At 39.8% G+C, this 20,799-nt stretch overlaps 3 protein-coding genes across 9 annotated transcripts in view; 2 read left to right on the top strand and 1 right to left on the bottom strand.

Moving 5' to 3' along the window:
- Positions 1-5,485, top strand: part of PUS7 (pseudouridylate synthase 7 (putative)) — a 42,399-nt gene extending 36,914 nt beyond the window's left edge. For all 7 annotated transcript variants that reach the window (XM_014964355.1, XM_014964356.1, XM_014964360.1 and 4 more), the window contains 5 exons: positions 649-775; positions 1,268-1,369; positions 2,773-2,902; positions 4,019-4,110; positions 4,724-5,485. In XM_014964355.1, the coding sequence (XP_014819841.1) occupies positions 649-775; positions 1,268-1,369; positions 2,773-2,902; positions 4,019-4,110; positions 4,724-4,860 (588 nt within the window). In that variant the 3' untranslated portion in view covers positions 4,861-5,485. The remainder of the gene's footprint in view (positions 1-648; positions 776-1,267; positions 1,370-2,772; positions 2,903-4,018; positions 4,111-4,723) is intronic.
- A 529-nt stretch (positions 5,486-6,014) lies between these two features.
- RINT1 (RAD50 interactor 1) lies at positions 6,015-18,122 on the top strand. Its single transcript, XM_014964247.1, has 14 exons — positions 6,015-6,321; positions 7,782-7,977; positions 8,128-8,369; positions 8,536-8,709; positions 8,785-8,934; positions 10,389-10,545; positions 11,815-11,925; positions 12,119-12,344; positions 12,942-13,079; positions 13,814-14,013; positions 14,588-14,802; positions 15,856-16,036; positions 16,123-16,241; positions 17,438-18,122. Exons 2-14 carry the CDS (start codon positions 7,801-7,803, stop codon positions 17,652-17,654), a joined length of 2,307 nt encoding a protein of 768 aa, XP_014819733.1. The 5' UTR covers positions 6,015-6,321; positions 7,782-7,800; the 3' UTR covers positions 17,655-18,122.
- Positions 18,123-18,369: 247 nt separating this feature from the next.
- On the bottom strand, positions 18,370-19,997 carry LOC106901463 (EF-hand calcium-binding domain-containing protein 10-like). Its single transcript, XM_014964248.1, has 4 exons — positions 19,877-19,997; positions 19,561-19,725; positions 19,259-19,343; positions 18,370-18,765 (listed from the first exon to the last, which is right to left on the bottom strand). The coding sequence occupies exons 1-4, from the start codon at positions 19,980-19,982 to the stop codon at positions 18,729-18,731; spliced, it is 393 nt and encodes a 130-aa protein (XP_014819734.1). The 5' UTR covers positions 19,983-19,997; the 3' UTR covers positions 18,370-18,728.
- Between the last annotated feature and the right edge of the window lie 802 nt (positions 19,998-20,799).

Here is a 20,799-nt window from a genome sequence, read left to right as displayed (position 1 = left end):
GTCTCTGATACACTGGAAGCGATACAGTTATATTTAGTAACCACGTATAATACAGATCTGAGAATTGTGCAAAAGTTCAGTATCAGAGTTTTTCCGTTGCTTTAAAAGTATAAATCCAACTGATAGTGTGCTAATGAGCCAGCTTGGCATAGAGATTCACTGTCATTTACAAATACTGTAATCAAGATCAAGTCTTTGGAGAAAATACCTCATCACCAGCAAACTACTGGGCCCATTGTAGGAGCCGAGGAATATTATCTTGTTTATGAAGAAGATAATTAGCGTAACACTGTGCTTTCACATCTGCAAAGTTTACTTAAGATTTCAGGATGCTGAGTATGAATTCAGTGTTTTGTAATAGCCCCATGTGTTTGATGAGCTGTTGAACGAAAAAAAATAATTGAAAGTTTTTGGGTTTTTTTTTAATTTAAGCACAGGGGCTTTTTCGTGCAGATTTCCAATGTATAAAAGCATTATTTCTTCACATACCCTTTTCCCAAATAATGAACTAAACCCAAATCTGTATACCAAGAAATTGTGTTAGTATTGTTGCTGAAGTAGGTAACATTTCAAATATATGCATTTTTGGTTATGATTAAGAGAAAAAACAACTTCCTGATGTTCCACTTTTTCTTTCTTTACCTCTAGATACCAAGAAATAATCGTTTAATGTATATTCATAGCTACCAGAGTTATGTATGGAATAATATGGTGAGCAAGAGAATAGAAGAATACGGGCTTAGAGCCGTACCAGGAGATCTCACACTTAAAGGAGGTAAAATCAGACAAACAAAAAGCCAGCAATGCTCCGTAGTTCAAATTGCTAGGAAAACACGGCGCATATCTGTTTATGCGATACTGCATACATGTTTTATTTTCCCCTTCCCCCATTTTGGTCCAGTGATTTCTGAATCCATTCACCAGTTTTAGTTGGAAGTTAGATAATACACTTCCGTGAACTGATGATTTGCTTGTTTTTCCAAATAGCTGGATAGGGAAGAGCGACTATGAAGGACTGATTGTTCTCAAGAATGAACTCAAGTCTAGTTGAGCTATGGAAGGATACTATGAATGTTTTAATGACATAAGTTTTTGTTTGCATTAATATCTTGTAAAGCAGAGACTCCACTCAGTTAAAACTTTCTTCACTTGGATTTGCTCTGGATTTCCCTGGGCTGAGAATCAAGTAGTTAATTTTAAATTTAGCTAATGTTAACTGTCACAGGCATCCATATTGGTAACTCTTTGTTTTCTGACCTGATTGTAGCCACAGCTGTTCATATTGAAGAAGGAGACGTTGATAAATACACTATCCACGATGTGGTGATGCCATTGCCTGGATTTGATGTTATTTATCCAAAGCATAAAAGTAAGTTTGACTGATATATTTTCAGAGTGAGTATGTAAGTTAAGTCTGCTTTAATATTGTTCTTGAAGATTAGATCTATTCAACCTTGGTGACCATTAAAAGTACACTATTTCAGGGCTCTGATACATTGCTGTCAACCTCTCCCATTATGATAATAGTCTGCATTGTAACTTGTTTCATTTAACATAAATCTCTTTCATATTTCTGTTTAGCTAGTAGCTTTTCCAAAGGAAGAATTGTTTTTAGTGAGACAAAATTATTTTATCTCAGCACAAGGGGAAAAAAATAGTGAAACATTAATTAAAAAGCGTATGCATTTGATTTTTAAATTAGAAAACAAACCAAACTTCTATATTGTAACCTAAACAAACACTTCAAGTTAGGAAAAAGAACCAGATCTGTGTTAATTAACTATTAACCAATATGGATATTTAAAAAGAAAAGCCTATATTTTGTCTCCTGTACGAAAGTACATTGGACCTAAATTGTTTTTACTGGAATAGGTGGAGTGATTATAATTATCTGCATGCAACATGATGCTATTATTAAGGGATAGAGTTGTAGAATTATTTTGGTTGGAAGGTGATCTGGTCCAGCCTTTTGGTCAAAGCAAGGTCGGTGGTGTATTCAGACCGAGTTTGATCAGGGCTTTGTCGTCTCGGGTCTGAAACTTTCAAGAACAAAGAGTCTCTAAGTTCTTGTCTAATACTTCTCTAAGCTAAAAAAGCCCAGGTGTCTCAGACTCTTCTCAAAGAGCACTTGCTACAAGCCCTGGCCATTGGGGTGATCCTCCATTGGACTCACTCCAGTTTATCAGCATCTGCTTTGTCCTGGACACTCTATTCCAAGTGCAGTCTCATGGGTGCCCAGTAAAGGGCAGTAACTGTTTTTCTTGGTGTAGCCACTGGCTAAGCTCCTGTTGTTATTAGCTTTTGTTGCTGCCAAGTTGCTCTGTTAAGTCCCCTTTCCTCAAGGATTCCCAGGTGACTCAGCAGAGTCGCTCCCTAGCCTGTAGATAGAGCAATAGGTAGTCTGGCCCATTGTTGGTTTTTCTTTTTATTTTTTCCCTCCATATACCTGATACTAGTCTTGTGAAGTTTAGATAATTGGAAAACATGTATAAGATGCCAATGAAAAAACAATAAAATATACAAAATATTTTATTTTCAGCTGAAGTTTTGATTTGTTAAGATTCTTTCTCAGTTACTGCCTCTACTAATCAGGTTGTAGAAGCAAACATTGTAGGTAATAAGATTTGCAATAAGTAGTTGAAACTTCTGTGTTACATTCGTCTCATATATGCCAAAAACTATTAACATAAGGGAAGGAATGATCCATGAAAATGTCCTGTTTCAGTCAGCTGCATGATGAGCTCTCCTATTAAATATTTTCCTGTCTTGCAGTTGGTGAGGCCTACAAGGAAATGCTAGTAGCTGACAATCTTGATATCAACAACATGAGGCATAAGATCAGAGATTATTCGCTTTCTGGAGCATACAGAAAGATTATCATTCGACCTCAGAATGTCAATTGGTAAGTAAGAGGGTCAAGGAAATTATACTTTAATTGAGAGGATAAAGTATATGTGGGATGACTAACTACAAGAACTATGAGACTGACCCACAGGACGTATGTGTAGGCTGAAGCATAGGTAGGGAGGAATCTCTGCATTTCCCTCATGGTTTTTTGGCAGTTGAAGTTGAACCATAGCCTTATTTCTTCCTTGGTCCTCTGATTCTGTGATGCCTGAGTGTCAAGACATCTATCTAGTTGTTACACTCCTTGCAAGGGCTTACCTGAACACTTCATAAGTAATTGTGTTGAAATGTTGGTAGATAATACTCAAAACAGGTGGGTTTTTTTGTAGTCTTGCTATGAGAAGGTTGGTCTCCAGTTACTTATCTGTCAATCAGAAAGATTTATATCACTTAAATCTTAGTAAATCACTGTTGTTAAAGATGCAACCTAGTTGTCATATGGCAACTGAGTACATACCTGCACAAATGTGCAGAAAGACTTGATCACTGATGCAGAGAGAAAAATATAGAGGGTTTAGGAGGGAGACAAAAAATACAAATGTTTACACTTTATTTTAATTAGTGCTCGTTTAAAGCTTCTCTGCTTCCCAGTTACTTTTTCAGCATCGTCATTACATATGGAATTTCTATTAAGTGAGTGGCAGAAAGCTGCATATGTATTTAAGCCCTTCCAAAGAAGTTTATATGGCTTTCTTCAAAATTAAGCCTTACCCCTCCAAGTATTCTTAGAGTTGACACTGTTCTTCCCATAATTTCATAAACTATACTACTTATAGAGCTGGAAATCCTGATAGCCCATGAGAGAAAAAAAAGAGATGAGTTATGCAAAGAAACTTCTCACGAATGTTGGGATTTTTTTAAATTTTTTTTTAATAATCTTGCATCAAAGAGAGGCAAGTCTTCTACATAAAACTTTACTGGTTATTGCACCATAAATGCCGCTTTGCCTTATTTTATTAGGAAATCAATTCCATTTCAGTTGTAACTGCCAAATTAGAATAATAATAAATAATATTATAATAAAAAATAAGTTTATAGAAAACAATAATATATAAATTTTATTCTAAATAACTAAAAATAATAATTAAAAAATCTTGTGTACACTACAAAGGGAGGTTGTTGCATATGACGATCCCAGAATCCCTTTATTTACTACGGATTTGGATAAGCTGGAAGGAAAACCATTACCAGTTCTTCCTACAGGTAAGTTGATTTTTCTGTCGATGTTTGCAACATAGAAGTTTGATCTGGCTGTTGCTTTGAACTGTTACCTATTGAAAGCTCTTTTAAGGAAGAGCTTTCATTTCATCAGACTGTTAAGCAATGGTATTAAAGATATCCAAAGTTAGGTGTCTAAATAAAGGACCCTTATTTCTCAAGAGTGCCAGCAATTCTGCCAACAGTCTATAAGAAAATATAACAGTCAATACAGACATCTGTAAAATTGAGTAAATGCTTAGGACTAAATGTCTGTGAAATGCATGAAGGTGGAATTAAGCCACAAATGGTCTATATGCTTGAGCATGTATTATTTGTGCCGAACATAAGAGACTACTCAAATACTTAACAGAATTCAATCAAAAACTTTTTATTATTCCGGTCACAAGGTCTTTTGACACCACTTGCCACAAAAAGTGAAGAGAGAGAACCCACTGTGGGTTGTAAATTGGAGCATGGTGCTGCTGGTTGTTTAGCTTTATGGGCTGGGGGGTTGGTTGTGGAAAATTTTAGTCCACTTTCGATGGCATCCAGAATACGCGTTACTTATGCACTTAACAACTCTTTCTTGCTTGTCTCCTCTTACCCTTTATGACAGACGGTAAATTCAGGGCACTGAAGATGGAGTTCTCCCTTCCCCCATCCACCTATGCTACCATGGCGATTCGAGAAGTTTTGAAAATGGACACAAGCATAAAAAACCAGACACAACTGAATACTACCTGGTTACGCTGAATGAACTGCAAAAATGATTTGATTTTAACATATGTAAAGTGTTTTCATATTTACATGTTCTGTACAAATCTTCAAAGGTTGGTAGTAAGAGATTTGTATTTTTTTAAGTTTTTATTAGTGCTAGAGTTTTAACATCAGTAGTCATTTGCAACATGGTGATTGTAAAATAATATAGATCTTAGTGACTGGTGCTTTTTAATGAATGAATAAGTTGCTTGAGCTGTAACGTGGGTGCATCTTGAAGAAATGGGCTTGTGATAATTTCAGACCTGGAAGAATGTTTAGCTTGCTTTTTTCATATTTTTTTTTTTGGCAAGCACTGAATGTTTTCATGAGTTCAGCACACCTTGAAGTCCCTTCAAATCCATTAAATTACAGTTTAGGAAAATGAGTTACAACGAAATTAAGTTATCAAGGAACACTTATATCGCAGGAGGTTTTGCTGGTGCCATCTGCGCTGATGCAGTAGAGGATGCTCTTGGCAAGGCTTTTTATGGGCTGTAAAGATATACAGCTGTTTTAATTAGCTGGTCTTTTCATTGAAAGGACTTTTGCATATTTTCCAGCTTGACTAATACGTGTACCAAAGAACGGGTACTGAAAATAAATTAACCTGAAAGTCTAAGCCTGTATCGGGAACTACTTCCTTTAACTTCTGCCTCGTGTGTCCGTGGCTGGTAGGGGATAAGCTGGGCTTCTGGTAGGAAAAAAAAAAAAATAATATTGTAAAGCTGTTCTGAAAAGGCACGTCCAGACTGTTTCCAAGCCTCTAAGAGGCCTGCGTTGCTCAAATCTCGTCAGTAGCAGACGGTCCGGGCTGTGTCACGCCGCCCTGACTGGAGGGCTCCTCCCACCCCTGAAGCACCTCAGGCGGGGAGGCGGCCCGAGCAGCACGGAGCGGTGGAGGCTCCTGAAATCACTTTCCACAGGAAATCAGCTGCTCCTCCAGCCCAGCCCAGCCTTCCCAGAAGCGGACCGGCCCGGCCCCGGGGGGCGGTGTGAAGGGCCGGCGGGCCCCGGGGAGCGGGCTGCCGGTGCCGGTCCCGCGCACGCGCGCTGCGGGCGGAGGGCGGGGGACGGGCAGTGCGCATGCGCCCTGCGCACACGTGACGCGGCGGGCGCGGGGCTGCTGACGCGGCAGGGGCGGTGCTGTGTGTCACCCGCCCCCCCAGCCTGTCAGCGGGGCCCGGCGCTGAGGGGACCCGCTCCCCGCAGGGGCCCCGACCCAGCAGCGGTTCCTCCAGCCGGTGGCGGCCGCCCGGGGCGGGGGGAAACCCTGTCCTGCTGTGCCAGGAGGCTGCAGCGAGGGAAGAAGGGCTCGCCGAGGAGTTATCGGCTGGCGGGTGAAGGGGCTGCTTGGTGGCCTGGGCCCTGGGCGGTGGGGGGGGTCTCGCCCAGAGCCTCCCCCGGGCCCATCGGGCCTTCTGACGCGCCTTGAACCGGGCCGGCCCTCTGGCGAAGGTGGGTGCGGAGCTGCGGTCTTGAGCAGGGCGGTAGCTGGAGGATGCTCGCCAGTGTCCTGTCCCTCTCTCCCCCTGTGTCCTGCTCCTTCCCTCTGGTCATAAAAGAGCACCGCTCGGTGACTAGTCTCCTGCGGTGGTGTTTCCATTGCTGCAAACAGCACGGTGCTTGTTACTGCTCTGGTGTCTTTATTCGCTTCTTCCTCACCAACACACGTGTTTTCCCGGTTTGTTCTTCCCGGGGCTCGCTGTTGCTTCTCCAACTTTGGCTCATCAATTGCACCATTTTCTTGTTCTTTCCTCTTGTCTATTTAATAGGAGTTTTTGCTTGACTAAAACTTGTGGCAGATGAAGTAGAGGTGTACAAATTTCATTTCAAAATACTGTTTTGAAAGTGATATTAAAAAGTCGAGAATTGAACTAGCCAAACACTTGTTACCTTCTTTTCTTGCACTTTATGTGATTTTCCTCTCAGTTTCAACTCTGTTTTTCTCCAGCTGCTGCCAAATGTGTGGCTCAGCAAGTGCCTCTTTTGTTACACAGTGTGGGTTTTTTTATAAACGTTTTAGTGATGCTTTTACTTTGCAAATCATTTCAAGATCTGAGTGGATGCTTTGCTTATAATATGTTGGTTGTCAGTTGATATCTATGGATAGTCTGGAGAAGAGAAGGCTGAGGGGAGACCTTATCAACGCCTACAAGTATCTCAAGGGAGGGTTGAAGGAGGAGGGAGCCAGACTCTTTTCAGTGGTTTCCACTGAGAGGACGAGGGGCAACGGGCACAAGTTGGAACATAAGAGGTTCCACTCAAATATGAGGAGAAACTTCTTCACGGTGAGGGTGACGGAGCCCTGGAACAGGCTGCCCAGGGAGGTTGTGGAGTCCCCTTCTTTGGAGATTTTCAAAACCCGCCTGGATGCAGTCCTGAGTAACATGCTCTAGCTCTAGGCAATCCTGCTTCAGCAGGGGAGTTGGACTAGATGATCTCTATGGTCCCTTCCAACTCTAAAATTCAGTGAAATTCAGTGAAATCCTAAACTGTATGAAAAGGTAAATAGAATATTGTTATCTTCCTTTGTATTTTACAAAAATATTTTTCCAGTATTTTTTATTACGTTTTCTGTATGACATAACTAGAAACTACATATACATTGAACTATTTTTAATAAAATTCACACTTTTGGGGAAGGAAGAAATTACCAGGCATATTTGTCTTGAGTAATTAATGTGTGATAGACACCAGTTGGATGTGTAAGCAAAGTTTTATTGTATCTGAGCTAAGACATCTGCCAGCAAATTGTATCACTTAAAGTAGTATATTTATAGAATGTCTTGTTTAAGTTTCAATTTAAGTTGAACTGCCCAGCTTTTCGTGGAGTTTTGTGTCCTTAGTAGATCAATAGTTGTTCGTGCTGTTGTTAGTTGGTTGTTAGTGGTGACTAACTCAAATTGTATAATCAGTATTGCAGAGAAAGAAAACATGGCAACCGTTGCTGTTAAAAAGAAAGAAGTCACTAAAGATTTAGATCATTGTGATATTCCATATTATGTTTCTGAATTTGTGGAAAGAGAAGTTGGAAATGACTATGATTCTCTGAAGAAGCTAGACAACCTTATTGATAAGCTATCTGAAAATAAAAAACAGTTAGAAGAACAGGTAAGCATCTTTTTTTTTCCTTCTGAATACACTGTATGACTGATTAAGTATATTTAACTATAGTAAAGCAATGTATTATTATCTCAAATGGTACTACTCTACATAGTGCAGTGTTTTCATGTCACACTTCGTACTTCTCTGTGAACCTAGGTACTCACAGTTTCATCAGAAGTCCCTAAAAGAATTCAGAATGCCTTGAAGAATGCAGAAGATTCTAAAAAGTCTCTGAGTCTGCTTCTAGAGGAAGAAACTCTTCTATCTGACTCAATTAATAGCCACTTACTGAAGGCTCAGCCATGGATGGAGGATCTTGATGCACTGATTAGTCAAGTAGAAGAGATTGAACGATACCTGGCCTATCTTAAATGGATTTCACGAATAGAAGAGTTAAGGTAAAGTTTGAGTACTACATCCTTGTTCTGAGACTGGTAACCCAGTTTGTCCCATCATTAAAATGTTTTACATTTGAAAATTTTTATCTTTGTTTTTCAATATACAAATGATTCTTTTCTGTTACTTTAATGAATTTTTGGCCTTGACTTTTCTTGTATTTTATAGTGATAGCATTCAGCAATATCTGATGACCAACAATGTTCCAGAGGCAGCCAGTACTTTAGCATTCATGGCAGAACTCGATATTAAACTTCAGGAATCATCTTGTTCTCATCTTCTGGCTTTTGTGAGATCCACTGTTAAATTCTGGCATAAAATTCTTAAGGACAAACTGTCGAGGTAAGAGATGCAGTGTCACTCTCTCATCTGCATTGTAGTATGAGTTTGTGTTGAAGTGCTTATTTTGTGTTGCAGTGACTTTGAAGAGGTGTTAACCCAACTCCGCTGGCCATTTGTGGGGCCGCCGCAGTCTCAGGCATTTGGCCTTGCGGCACCAGCCAGTGCTCCTGACGTATACAGCAATTTGGAGATGCTATTTTGTCAGCTTCTGAAGTTGCAAACCTCGTATCCTTTTAAACAGTTGTGGTATATTTCAGTAAGAATAATAAACGTCAGAGATGCACATTCTCGAGGAGACTATTTAAAATTTTGTTCTCCCTAAAGTCAGAAGATTATTTGAGTTCATGTTACTTTGTATTAATATTAGAATGCTTTTTTCTTTTCTTTGTTTAGAAAATGTCAGGTGCCAAAATTGTCCTTTTTGGCAGTAGCAACGTTGTAACTCCAAGTCATCAGATCTACTGCTCTCCTGGTAGCAGATAGTTCAGGTTTCATGAGGATCAGGCCTTACATGCTGAAGCAAGATCACAGAATCACAGAATCTTCTAGGTTGGAAGGGACCTTAAAGATCATCTTGTCCAACCGTCAACCTAACTGACAAAAATAGACACCCACACAACAAACAAGAAGCATCACCATCACTAAACCATACCTCCCAGCACTACATCAACCTGTCTTTTGAACACCTCCAGGGATGGTGCCTCAACCACCTCCCTGGGCAGCCCATTCCAATGTCTGATAACCCTTTCAGTGAAAATTTTTTTCCTAATATCCTGCCTGAACCTCCCCTGGCGTAACTTGAGGCCATTTCCTCTCGTCCTGTCGCCTGTGAGTTGGGAGAAGAGACTGACCCCCACCTCTCTACACCCTCCTGTTAATAAATGGTGATGTATATTTTGTTGTACACAGTTAATACTTTTCCTTTTGTAGACTTACTTAAAATCAGCCTCAATCACTTTAGTATGTCCCATCTCAGAAGGAAAAGAGGGAAAACTAAAGATGTGTGTCTTGGAAGGAGACTTTGCAAAAAGGGGAGACTACAGAAGGATTTTCATTGTGCAATGATAGTAGTTTGCCTTTGAGGTTACTCAGAAGGCACTGCTGCTCATCCTGTTCCTTTTTTTTTTTTAATTAAATCACAGCTAAAGCTCAACCAAACAATTTTTCCTGGTGTGTGGCTGCCTTTTTTTTTTTTTTTTTAAATCATGGAGAAGGAAGATACACAACTCAGAGTTATGTTCTGGCAGACTGGTTCACTTAAATCAGTTATGTGAAAATGGGAAATCATGTATTGCATTTATTAATCCCATGAGTCTTTTATTCTCCTTTAACAAATACAAATAAGTGTGTCTCTTAGACAGCCCCTTTGTTTGGTGCTGATAATGGTGGCGTTCTGTGTTCTTTTTTTAATGATATGAATATCCTAAATCAAACTGACTTAAGTGACTGATATTGTCATTGGAAAAATAATCCTCAGCAGCTTGAGTAGTATTAAATATTATATAAACTGAAATATTTTGACTATCCTTCATATTTGAGGGGTTTGTATTGATTGCATAATACTTCCTTCAGCTAATAAGGTAGAACTGGAAAATGTTCATTTTTATAAACTTGTTCTACTAAAATGATGATGTTGGGAGAATTCAACACTTAAAATTGTCCTTAACTGTCAAACTTAGAGATGAGCTATTAACCAAACCTAAACAATTGCCAGAAAAGTACTCTTTACCCCCGTCACCACCCATTATTCTTCCAATACAGATCATGCTGAATCCTCTTCAGAAAAGATTCAAGTATCATTTCACTGGAAATAAACAAACCAATGTTTTAAACAAGGTATGAGATTTTGTATGAATTATCTTCAAAGACTGAGGATTTTTATCTGAGAGTTATCACTGGTACAGGTTTCAGCACATTGATGCTGCTGTAGTGCATCTGGAGCAGAGTTTCAGACCCGTTTTGTAACGGTTTAGTTGCACAAGTCTGTGCTTGTGTTGACAGTCTTGGGTAAATGTAAATATATTTGTGATCTTGATAGTTGTTACTACAGGGCTTTTTAAAATAATGTTACGTATATTAGTGGGGAAGAGTATTTTAGACATGAACAAAATTATTTCATAAGCAAATGATAAAATTATGTTCAAGAGATGAAATTTGTGAACAACTGTTTTTCTAAAAAACTTATGAAGAAAAGTTTACAGGTAATCTAGTGTCAGATCAGAAAGACATTTCAGCAGGGCCTTGCTCAAATTTGGGTTGAGTTTTTTGTTTTGGTTTGGTTTTTTTCTTATTTTAATAATAACTTGGATAATGGAATAAAGAAAACACCTTGTGAAATATTTGAAAGACATCAGCCTGAAAGGGATTACAACTATTTCAGAGGCTCAGAGGTCATTCGCAATGATCTTGGCAAGTTGGAGAGGGAGTGTCAAAAAAACCAAAAAAAAGGTGATGCAGTTCAGTAGACAAGTGAAAATTAATAGAGAAATGAGAAACAGACACACAAAATGTGGATAAAGTGAATGCAGTTCAGCAGGAAGTTCTTTAGCTGTTGGGAATGAGGAAGACAGAAACTGCTTCCACTTGGACTAACATTGAAAGAAGCATTCATCATCCCATGTTTTCACATATGGAAAGTGAAAAAGCTTAAAGGCATTATAACCTGAAATAAGAAGGTGATAGATTCCCCACTTCCAGTGTGGATTGTGGTTGGGTACAATGACAGTATGGAACTACTGGGAAGAGTTTTCTTAGGAGTGCATCCTTCTTGCCGTGCTAAGAAATAAAGACCACACAGAAGAATGAAAGGCAGAAAAGAGGACCTCATGAGAGTAGAGAGGAAGGAGATAAAAAATGGAGCTTTTACTTGAGAAGAAACAGAATAACTGGTGCATTTAAGACAATTCAAATCCAGAAATACTTCTCTGATATTGCTCTTATGAAAATCAGAACTAAGTAAAACAGTGAAAGACTTGTGTGATATGAGATCAAGAGAAGGCAGGGAAAGAGGCTGGTATTTTTAGAAGTTTGTCTTAAGATATTAGTAGCACTTGAATAAACATAGTTTGAATATATTTAATATTTTCTTTTCTTTTTTTAAATAAGCCTGAGTGGTATTTAACACAAGTACTTATGTGGATTGGAAATCATGCAAAGTTCCTTGATGAAAAGATCCAGCCAATACTGGACAAAGCAGGATCTTCAGTGAATGCTGGGGTAAGCACTTCCATGGTTTTATATATATGAATATGTAAGTCACCTTCTGATAGGTATTTGTACAAGCCCACTTCCACTGATTTCACTACGTATGCGGTGAGACTTAGTGTAGTAGCAGTTTGTTATGTACATGTTTTGCACTTATTAATATTTCCTATCTCTGGCATCTTATTCACCTTTTTTCTTTCAAAAGCTTGAATTCTCTCGTGGACTAGTAATGCTGATTTTGGAGAAGCTGGCTGCAGACATTCCGTGCCTATTGTATGATGATACACTCTTTTGTCACCTTGTGGATGAGGTACTTCTATTTGAGAGAGAGTTATACAGCGTTCATGGTTATCTCAGCAGCTTTCCCAGCTGTATGCATATTCTGTCAGAAGAATCCTGCTTCCAGAGGTGGCTAACTGTGGAAAAAAAATGTAAGACTTCTCTTGGATTTTGTTGGCCTCTGTATTGCACAATCAGAAAGAATGTACATGTGTACTTACACAAATAGCCTTCTCAAATAGAGTAAGTCACTTTGACAGGGCTCCTATGTAAGACATACATGTCTTTATACTCTGTGACTTTTCTGACTAAAAAGTGGTTAGACTCTAATAGTGCTTCTGAAGTTTGTAGGATTCTTGCCCCTAAGCTGTATGGAATCCAGTACACTTGATTTTTAGATAAATGTTGCATTTATATGTGTGCCAACAAGACTTTAAATTGAAATAAGGGAAGGGTATTAACTTTTGAGAAATGAAGAGGAAATACATTGGAAAGCAATGAATACATTCCAAATACATTGGAAACCCAGTCCACAGTGGTACAGCTGTTAACAGCGTTGCAAATGCAGATATGTTAAAGCTGGTTTTGTATGAGGCCAGTCATCGGTATTTTTAATAACCTGAAAATGTAAAATGTAACTTAAGAGAGATAAGGCTCTTACATTTCTATGTGTTAGAGGGGTGTTTGTTAGACTTTTTTTTTTTATTTATTAAAAACTTAAACAATTTACAAGTTTTTGTATGTCTCAGTTGCTCTTCAGAAAATGGACTCTATGCTTTCATCAGAGGCTGCGTGGATATCACAATACAAAGATATCACTGATGTAGATGAAATGAAAGTCCCAGACTGCGCTGAAACTTTTATGACTCTGTTGTTAGTTATAACAGGTAATTATTAATCTATGGCCATTGCTCTTGTTTGTAATGAATAGTAAAAAACCTTCGGCTAACAGATTTCTTTACTAAGTATCCATTGTGAGAGGTAGTCACCAAATAAACTGCAAACATCACAACTTTGCAACATTAATAAAAGCTTTCCTATTCTTTTTGTATTTTGGATGCTAAGTCAAGCATGAATAATCTTGTGCTAGTGACATGTTTACAAAATAATAATTAAAAAATACATTTGATATTTAGCATATTAAAACTCGCTCATACTTTAGAGAACATAATATGTTATAATGTAGTAAGAAAAAAATCCTATGATTCCTTTTGACTTTGTGACAATTTAGAAGCTATTAAGTAACATCTGCTTTCTTGGAACAGAATATAGGAACAATTAAGTTTTCAGGAGACACTTAATTGCAAATTCAATGGCTTTATCTTACTCTGTGTGAGTATGCTTTAGAGGTCACACTGGATGGTGTGGTATAATCACATACTGCTTAAAGTATTAAAAAATGCTAGTGGAATCAGGAGGGGAAAGAATGTAGTTTCTTTACATGTTTAGCTTTTGCACTGAATAGTTTCCTTGAAATTGTTAAAGTATGTCAGCTGTTTTATATACTATATGATGTTCTCACAGGTCTATGGTTTTGTAGTAAGGCGACTTTAATTTTTCTTTTTGAAAAGCTTTTATTCAGTGTTGGAAAACCTAAAACATTTTATTAATGTCTCTCCAGACAGATATAAGAATCTTCCAACAGCTTCCAGAAAACTACAGTTCCTGGGCCTGCAGAAGGAGTTAGTTGATGATTTCAGGATACGATTAACTCAAGTAATGAAGGAAGAGACTCGAGCTTCCTTGGGATTCCGATACTGTGCAATCCTTAATGCTGTTAACTATATAGCAACAGTGTTGGCAGACTGGGCTGACAATGTAGTAAGTAGTTATTTTATTGAAATTAAAAAATGGAAGTTGGATGTTTGTAGATATTGTATTGCAAGATAGTAGCACTGGAATAGGCTGCCCAGGGAGGTGGTGGAGTCTCTTTCTCTGGAGACATTCAAAACCCGCCTGGAAATGTTCCTATTCAACTTGCTCTAGGTGGACCTGCTTTGGCGGGGGCGTTGGACTAGATGATCTCCAGAGGTCCCTTCCAACCCCATGTGATTCTCTGATTCTGTGATTCTGTTTACTTTTCCAAACATTAAAGAGGTCAAAATCAGGGGGTTTTCTTTAGGCATTCTGCTGCCAATCTTAAAATAGCTTTTTAATATTTCTCTAGATCTATTCCCATTACCTATCTGCTGTTGCATCTGAAACTAGGATTAAAGCACCATGTTTTGTTTTTCACTAAATCAAGACAGAAAATGTTTTTTAAATCTTAAAATTTTAAGTTTATAACTGTGTCAGGAGTGTGTTTTCTAGAACCATGCATATTAAAGTACCAATGGAAAGTTCAAAATGGTAAGATTGTTTTTTGTATCGTTCATACCTGGTTTTGTTTCTCTAGTTCTTCTTGCAGCTACAGCAGGCGGAGCTGGAGGTTTGTGCAGAGAGTGAGAGTGTCAGTAAACTACAGCTGGGGCAGCTGGCCTCCATGGAGAGCTCCGTCTTTGACGAAATGATTAACCTCTTGGAACGCCTGAAACACGACATGCTGACTCGCCAAGTGGATCATGTCTTCAGAGAGGTGAAAGATGCTGCAAAGCTGTACAAAAAGGAGAGGTGATTCTGTCTGCTTACTCTCCTCTCCCATTGCAATATTATTTCCTGTTGCAAATATGGAGATAAATAAAGGTAGCTTTACCTTTAGAAGTAAGCTAATAGAAGTAGCTAATAATAGCCAAAATTATTTTCCTGAATAGAAATGGCACAGGGTAGTAAGTTTTGGAAAATTGTCTTAATGATTACTTCAAGACTATTTTGATATTATGTTTTCTAAAGGAGTTCCACAATCAGTGGGGGCATTATCTTAAAAATCCTGGGAAGATTTAAAAATCCTGAAAAGGAAGCTGAGGGGAGACCTTATCGCTCTCTACAACTAACTGAAAGGAGATTGTAGAGAGGCGGAGGTTGGTCTCTTCTTCCAAGTCATAGGCAATAGGACAAGAGGAAATGGCCTCAAGTTGCACCAGGTGAGGTTCAGATTGGATATTAGGGAAAATTTTTACGCTTAAAGGGTTATTAAGCATTGGAATGGGCTGCCCAGGGAGGTGTTCAAAAGACGGGTTGACATAAAGCTTAGTGACATGGTTTAGTGATGGCTTTTTATTAGAGTTCAGTTGATAGTTGGACTAGATAATCTTAAAGGTCCCTTCCAACCTAGATAATTCTATGACTGTATAAGAATTCTGGATCACTCTAGTTTGGATAACAATCATTTTCTTCATAGTAATGTTAAAGAGTTAATATGAAATGGCCTGTAATGACTGTTCTGTCTTCACAGACTCGTAGGGCTTCTTGAATGTCTGCTCCAGAGTAGAATTTCTGAAGTACTTAATGAAAAGAATACAACAACTCAGTCATTTTCCTAGGTTAGATGGGGCTTCTTTCAATGGCACATTCAGAGATTTATAACTAAAGCATGAGTTTAATATTAAATGAAATTTAAATGTACATTAGATTCTGACTACTTCTAGATTTGAAATGGGAAAGGAAAACTCTCTCTGAGCCATGGTAAATGGGCAAGATTTTTTTTTTTAAAGGATAATTTTAACTTCAGTTATTGTAATATGAATAATTTCACTATAATGACTTCAGTGTGTTAATTTCTTTCAGGTGGTTATCTTTACCATCTCAAGCAGAGCAAGCAGTAATGTCTTTATCAAGCACAGCTTGCCCAATGTTGTTGACCCTACGAGACCGCTTGCTACAACTGGAACAGCAGCTCTGCCACTCGCTGTTTAAAATCTTCTGGCAAATGCTTGCAGAGAAAGTGGATTCATACATATATCAGGAAGTAGGTATCAGCAGAACGTGACCTGTGCAATGCAGTGTAGGTGTCAGTGACGGGCCTAAACAACAGATGCACCTCTGTCTTTGCAGATAATTATGGCAAATCATTTCAATGAAGGAGGAGCGGCACAACTCCAGTTTGACATGAGTAGAAATCTGTTCCCTTTGTTTTCACACTACTGCAAGAGGCCAGAAAACTACTTCAAGCAGTAAGTAGGCAAACTTCTGATCTTCTGGTATTTCAAAAGTGAACGTCCATATGAATAGATGTGTTTTACTTATCACCAAGACTTTTTCACAGTTAGTTTTGATCCACACTTGAAATATGCAGCTCATTTATGCTTCCAGTATTTATGACTAGGGAAGTTTTGATTCCGCAGCGTGTACTCAGCAGCAGACTGGGGCATGTGTTCTGGGGCATTTTGTGCAGTCAGGATGTCTAGATAAATTAACTTACAGAAGGAATATAAGTAGCATGGACTTCTGAAACTGGGGCCAAAGAAACTACTCAAAGATACAGTTACAACACAAAAACCTGTCTTTCTTCTAAGAATAAAAAATACTTTAAACTCTGTTCCTGCTCAGAATTGCCTTGCATAGCAGCCTAGTTGCTTTCATTGATGAGAAGCTGCTTTCTCTGTGGTTAGTCTTTTTCAAATAGTCTTCTAAAGAGTCCAGTGCTAAAATCCTAACCTAATTGGGGCAGAAATCGTCATATTTCTAAATCACTGTGGAGCATAGCATTCAGTCTTGAATGTTTGAAGACAAAGATTATAAATTGGCATTTTAAAATTCAAATATTGATGTAGCATCTTCAGGTTTAAGTTTTTATTGAACACATCCCTGTCATAAAGATAATCAATACATACAAATAAAGAGGACACAGATGCGCAAAGGAACCATAAAAAATAATGCACAATGGCTATCTATATGGCTATCTAACATATCTAGACTAGAAACAATGTGACAAAGACAGGGTATCTGTTTGTTCCGTAATGATATTAGGGAAAACGTTCACATTCTAGCAACTGTCTGTTAAACTGTGCTCATAAAATAACTGGAAAATTCTTATTCAGTGTATCTTAGGGGAAAATGTAGTTAGGGAAAGGTAGACAGATTAAGTGGTAAATTCTATTGTGTGTTTTTAATACCAGTGGGAAAACTTAAGAAGCAGAAGCCAGGCCGAACACTGGGATGCTTATGGAATATACATCCATAACGGAAAAGGCTTAGACAGTAAGAACAAGTATAGCATTTCCTTTGATCTAAAGAATTACTTTACAGTGCAATAGTTTTGATCCTTTTCAGAAGTCTGTGAAGGTTTTTTTGTTAATAACTGTGTGCACAAAATTAAGTGTATCTCATGGATGCTTCTCATACTGATTCATACGACTTTTTCCTCTAGCATAAAAGAGGCCTGCATTATCCTGAACCTGAATGTTGGCTCTGCCTTGCTTCTGAAGGATGTACTACAGTCAGCTTCAGAAAATGAACCAACATTAAAGCCAAACCAGCCATCTGCAACAGCAGCCCTAAATGAACTTGGCATTTATAAATTAGCTCAAAAAGATGTTGAGATTCTTCTCAATTTGAGAGCTAGTTGGCCAAATACAGGAAAATAAAGACTTCTTTAGAAATGGTGCATAACTTGGTCTAGATTACTGATTTCAAACAAAAGCGAAACTAATATGTTGTAATATACTTATTTTTGTTCCAATCTGTATGCTGAATGACTGATTTAATCTAATCTTATGCCTTACTGTATGCAATTTCAAAAAAAATTGCAAAATGTTCCTGGCTTGGTTTCAAGCTGCACAGATCTTATTTTCCGCAGCCACCTTGCCATTGCATTTAGAAGCTAAAACTGTCTTCATCCCTAATGAATATGTCTGCCTTGTCGGTGTTATGTGCTGTAACATCATTCGAAGGAACATTTACAGTGTAAATACACCTGTGTACAATATGGACAACTCTTCCTTCTGCACTGGTGTAGCTTCATGTAAACACAGATGTTTTACATCTCTAAACCCCAGGTAATGGATGTTGTGTATTAAAATGTGTATATACAGAACACAGAAGGAGAAGATGAAGGAGTATGTCACTTTGTTTTCTTTACTCGTACTAATTCAATTTTTTTTCTTTGCTGTACCAGAGTCCTCTTTCTTAAAAGTTTCACCTTACAATACAGTATTTATGCTATTTTTAAGTTGAAAATGGCATTTTACTTAGAAGCGCCACCTTTCTTTACCTGTGGACGTTTGTCATAACTTGCTGAACTTGGTCCTTAAAAAAAACACCCAGCACATGACAAGCCAAAAAAGCAATTTAAGAAACAGCTCAGCTCTTAAAGTTAATTTTATTCAATGGTAATGAGCCAACAAGTAACAACCCCTTACTGTAAGCTACAAGCTGAAGGAGGAAAGTCCAAATCACTCTTTTTATTGTGTAAAAGAGATCTCAGGGTTTTTCTTTAACTACCTAATTCTAATAAAAAAGCAATTCTCAAAATATCCCCCTGCAGTGCCTGTAAACATGAACAAGTTCTTGTCACTTATCCTTTTCAGCTGATTGCTCAAACAGGGGAGGGGAGAGGGTGGAGATGAGAGAAAGAGTAGTGCTAAAAGTCAGCTATCCACAGCTGACAAACCAGAAGAATTGAGCACTTTATATATATATATAGCAGACCAATGCTCAAACTAATACGCAGCCCAGCTCTCCAGCATCTTTTTCTTCCTAAGACAGAAAAAGAGTTCTAGTTAGATAACAATGAGGATTAGTTCCAGTTACCTTTCAGTGATTGCAAGAATTACCAAAAAATTGCCCCTGGAACCACACCTTGACTGTGAGAAATTACTACAACTCTGAGCCTGTTTTATCTACAGGTGTGTTGCTGCCTCTGGCAAAGAGGACAACGTTGCTTCGCTATCTATCTCACATTTCTAGGTCAGTATTCGAGCCCCTGGGCTCCCCGATAACCCTCAGTCTGCACTGAGGGTGGGGAATCCAAGGGGTCCACTTTGAGAGGATCCTCAGAAAATCTGAGCTTGGTTTAGGTTACAGCAAGCCCAGCAAGGTCAGGCAGTAACTGACTTTTTAAATCTTGCAATGCAAAGTGGTTAAACCAGGAAGTCCTTTCATTATATAGCTATTTAAATAAAAAATAAATCTTGGTAATGTATCTCCTGTGCATATCCCCCCCCTAAAAAACCCTTTCAATTAAACTTACACTTCTTCCTTGAATACGTCCAGTGTGATGTTTGCATCATCTCCAAGCTGCAGATCTTCAGTGCTCAGTCCCAAAGTTTTAAGAGCTAAATTGAGGGAAAAAGAATTTCCTGTGCAAGTCTTGAAAAGATGAATTTAACATCTTAAAGCGGCCTAGATAGAATAAAAGGTAAACATACGTAACTTCCTCAACTTTTCAAGTTACCAGGCTGTGTATCGGTGGATGTACAGATGCTTTTAAGCTGTACGTATGCCTGGCTTTGGAACCATTTCAATAATGCCCTCCAAAAATCCACAACGCACCTTCCCTGTACTGCGCCGCCGTGATGTGGCCTTGCCCCACAACGTCCAGCAACTCGAACATGGCGGTCAGGTTGGCCTCGTCCATCAGGTAGGGGTACTCCCCCTCCGCCCGTTTTCCAGCCTTCACCCTTTCCAGCGCCTGGATCAGGAACTCGCGTGGTTTTTCTGCAAAGAGGTAAAATTGCCCACAGCTGCGGGTCACACCCCCCCTCCTCCCTCATCCCCACCCGCCTTGTGGCGGCGCGGGGCGGGGGGGAAGGCCCTACAGCAGCCCGGGCCGAGACAAGCCGCCCTGCCCGGCCCTGCGGTGCCGCACCGGGTCGGTGGTAGATGAGGAGCGCGGCGAGGCGGTGGAGCAGCTCGGGGATCCGGTGCCGCTCCAGGTAGTCTCGGCACTCCCGCTCGCCCGCCGCCGCCGCCATCCCGCGTTGCCGGGAGACGGCGCGCGCGCCCCGCCCCCGCGCGCCGGCCGTTAACCCGTCCCCGCCCCCGCGCGCCGGCCGTTAAACCGTCCCCGCCCCGCCTGAGGTGATCCCAGCGGGCCGGGCTGAGGGAGCCGGAGGGTGAGCGGGCTGGGGGGAGAGCGGGAGCCGCTGGTACGCGGAGCCGGGGGGAGGCCTCAGGGAAGGCAACGGCACAGGGAAACGGCGGCGGGAGGGCTGCGTCAGCGGGCTCGGGGCGTCAGGCGGAGTAAAGGGGGTTACCGAGGCTTCACCGACCGCGCGGCCCCTGCCGCAACGGGCAGAGAGCGGGAAGCAAAAGTTAATTTGCCCAGGTGTCATCGCGTTAGCACTAGAACAGAAAAAAAAATCACCGCTTCCAGCCAAGTTACTGGTTTGTGCCGCGGTGCCAGTAATTCACGGGGAAAGTAAATCACACGCTGGTGTTTTTAACATTTATGCAGGTCTTCTCGCTTTCAGCCACGTTTCCTTCCACACGCGGTAACGCTTTCGCTTCTCCCCGTACCCGGTCCGCTACCTGGGCTCCCTTCCTGAAGGGAGCTTGGTTAAGCCGAGTCAACGTGGGGGTGTTACAAGATGTTTAGACGCCACCTAGTGGAACGTGGGCGTGTGTGCTCAATTATGGTGTGATAACCCAAAATCAAGGGTTAACAGCTAAAGAGTAAGAAAGGCTACCTTTTAAAATAGTTTTGCAGCATAGCCTGTGCAAACACATCAAAGAACATTTTTATTGTATTACTCCGTGTGAACACGAGAAAGATAGTAAATTAAAGTGCCC

The sequence above is a fragment of the Calidris pugnax genome, unplaced genomic scaffold (genome assembly GCF_001431845.1).
Source record: "Calidris pugnax isolate Ruff unplaced genomic scaffold, ASM143184v1 scaffold44, whole genome shotgun sequence".
Classification (NCBI taxonomy): domain Eukaryota; kingdom Metazoa; phylum Chordata; class Aves; order Charadriiformes; family Scolopacidae; genus Calidris; species Calidris pugnax.
Note: the sequence above shows the minus strand (reverse complement) of the source record. Positions and strands in the feature narration are given on the sequence as shown.

Bases quoted from the DNA above. Each gene is read 5' to 3' on its own strand.
- RINT1 (XM_014964247.1), top strand. From the start codon at position 7,801: ATGGCAACCGTTGCTGTTAAAAAGAAAGAAGTCACTAAAGATTTAGAT. The intron at 13,080-13,813 runs GTAATTATTAAT...ATGTCTCTCCAG, and splicing joins TCTGTTGTTAGTTATAACAG to ACAGATATAAGAATCTTCCA. The intron at 16,037-16,122 runs GTAGGTATCAGC...CTGTCTTTGCAG, and splicing joins ATTCATACATATATCAGGAA to ATAATTATGGCAAATCATTT.
- LOC106901463 (XM_014964248.1), bottom strand. From the start codon at position 19,982: ATGGCGGCGGCGGCGGGCGAGCGGGAGTGCCGAGACTACCTGGAGCGG. The intron at 19,344-19,560 runs GTGCGTTGTGGA...CCCTCAATTTAG, and splicing joins GGCGGCGCAGTACAGGGAAG to CTCTTAAAACTTTGGGACTG. The intron at 18,766-19,258 runs GTAAGTTTAATT...TTTCTGTCTTAG, and splicing joins GACGTATTCAAGGAAGAAGT to GAAGAAAAAGATGCTGGAGA.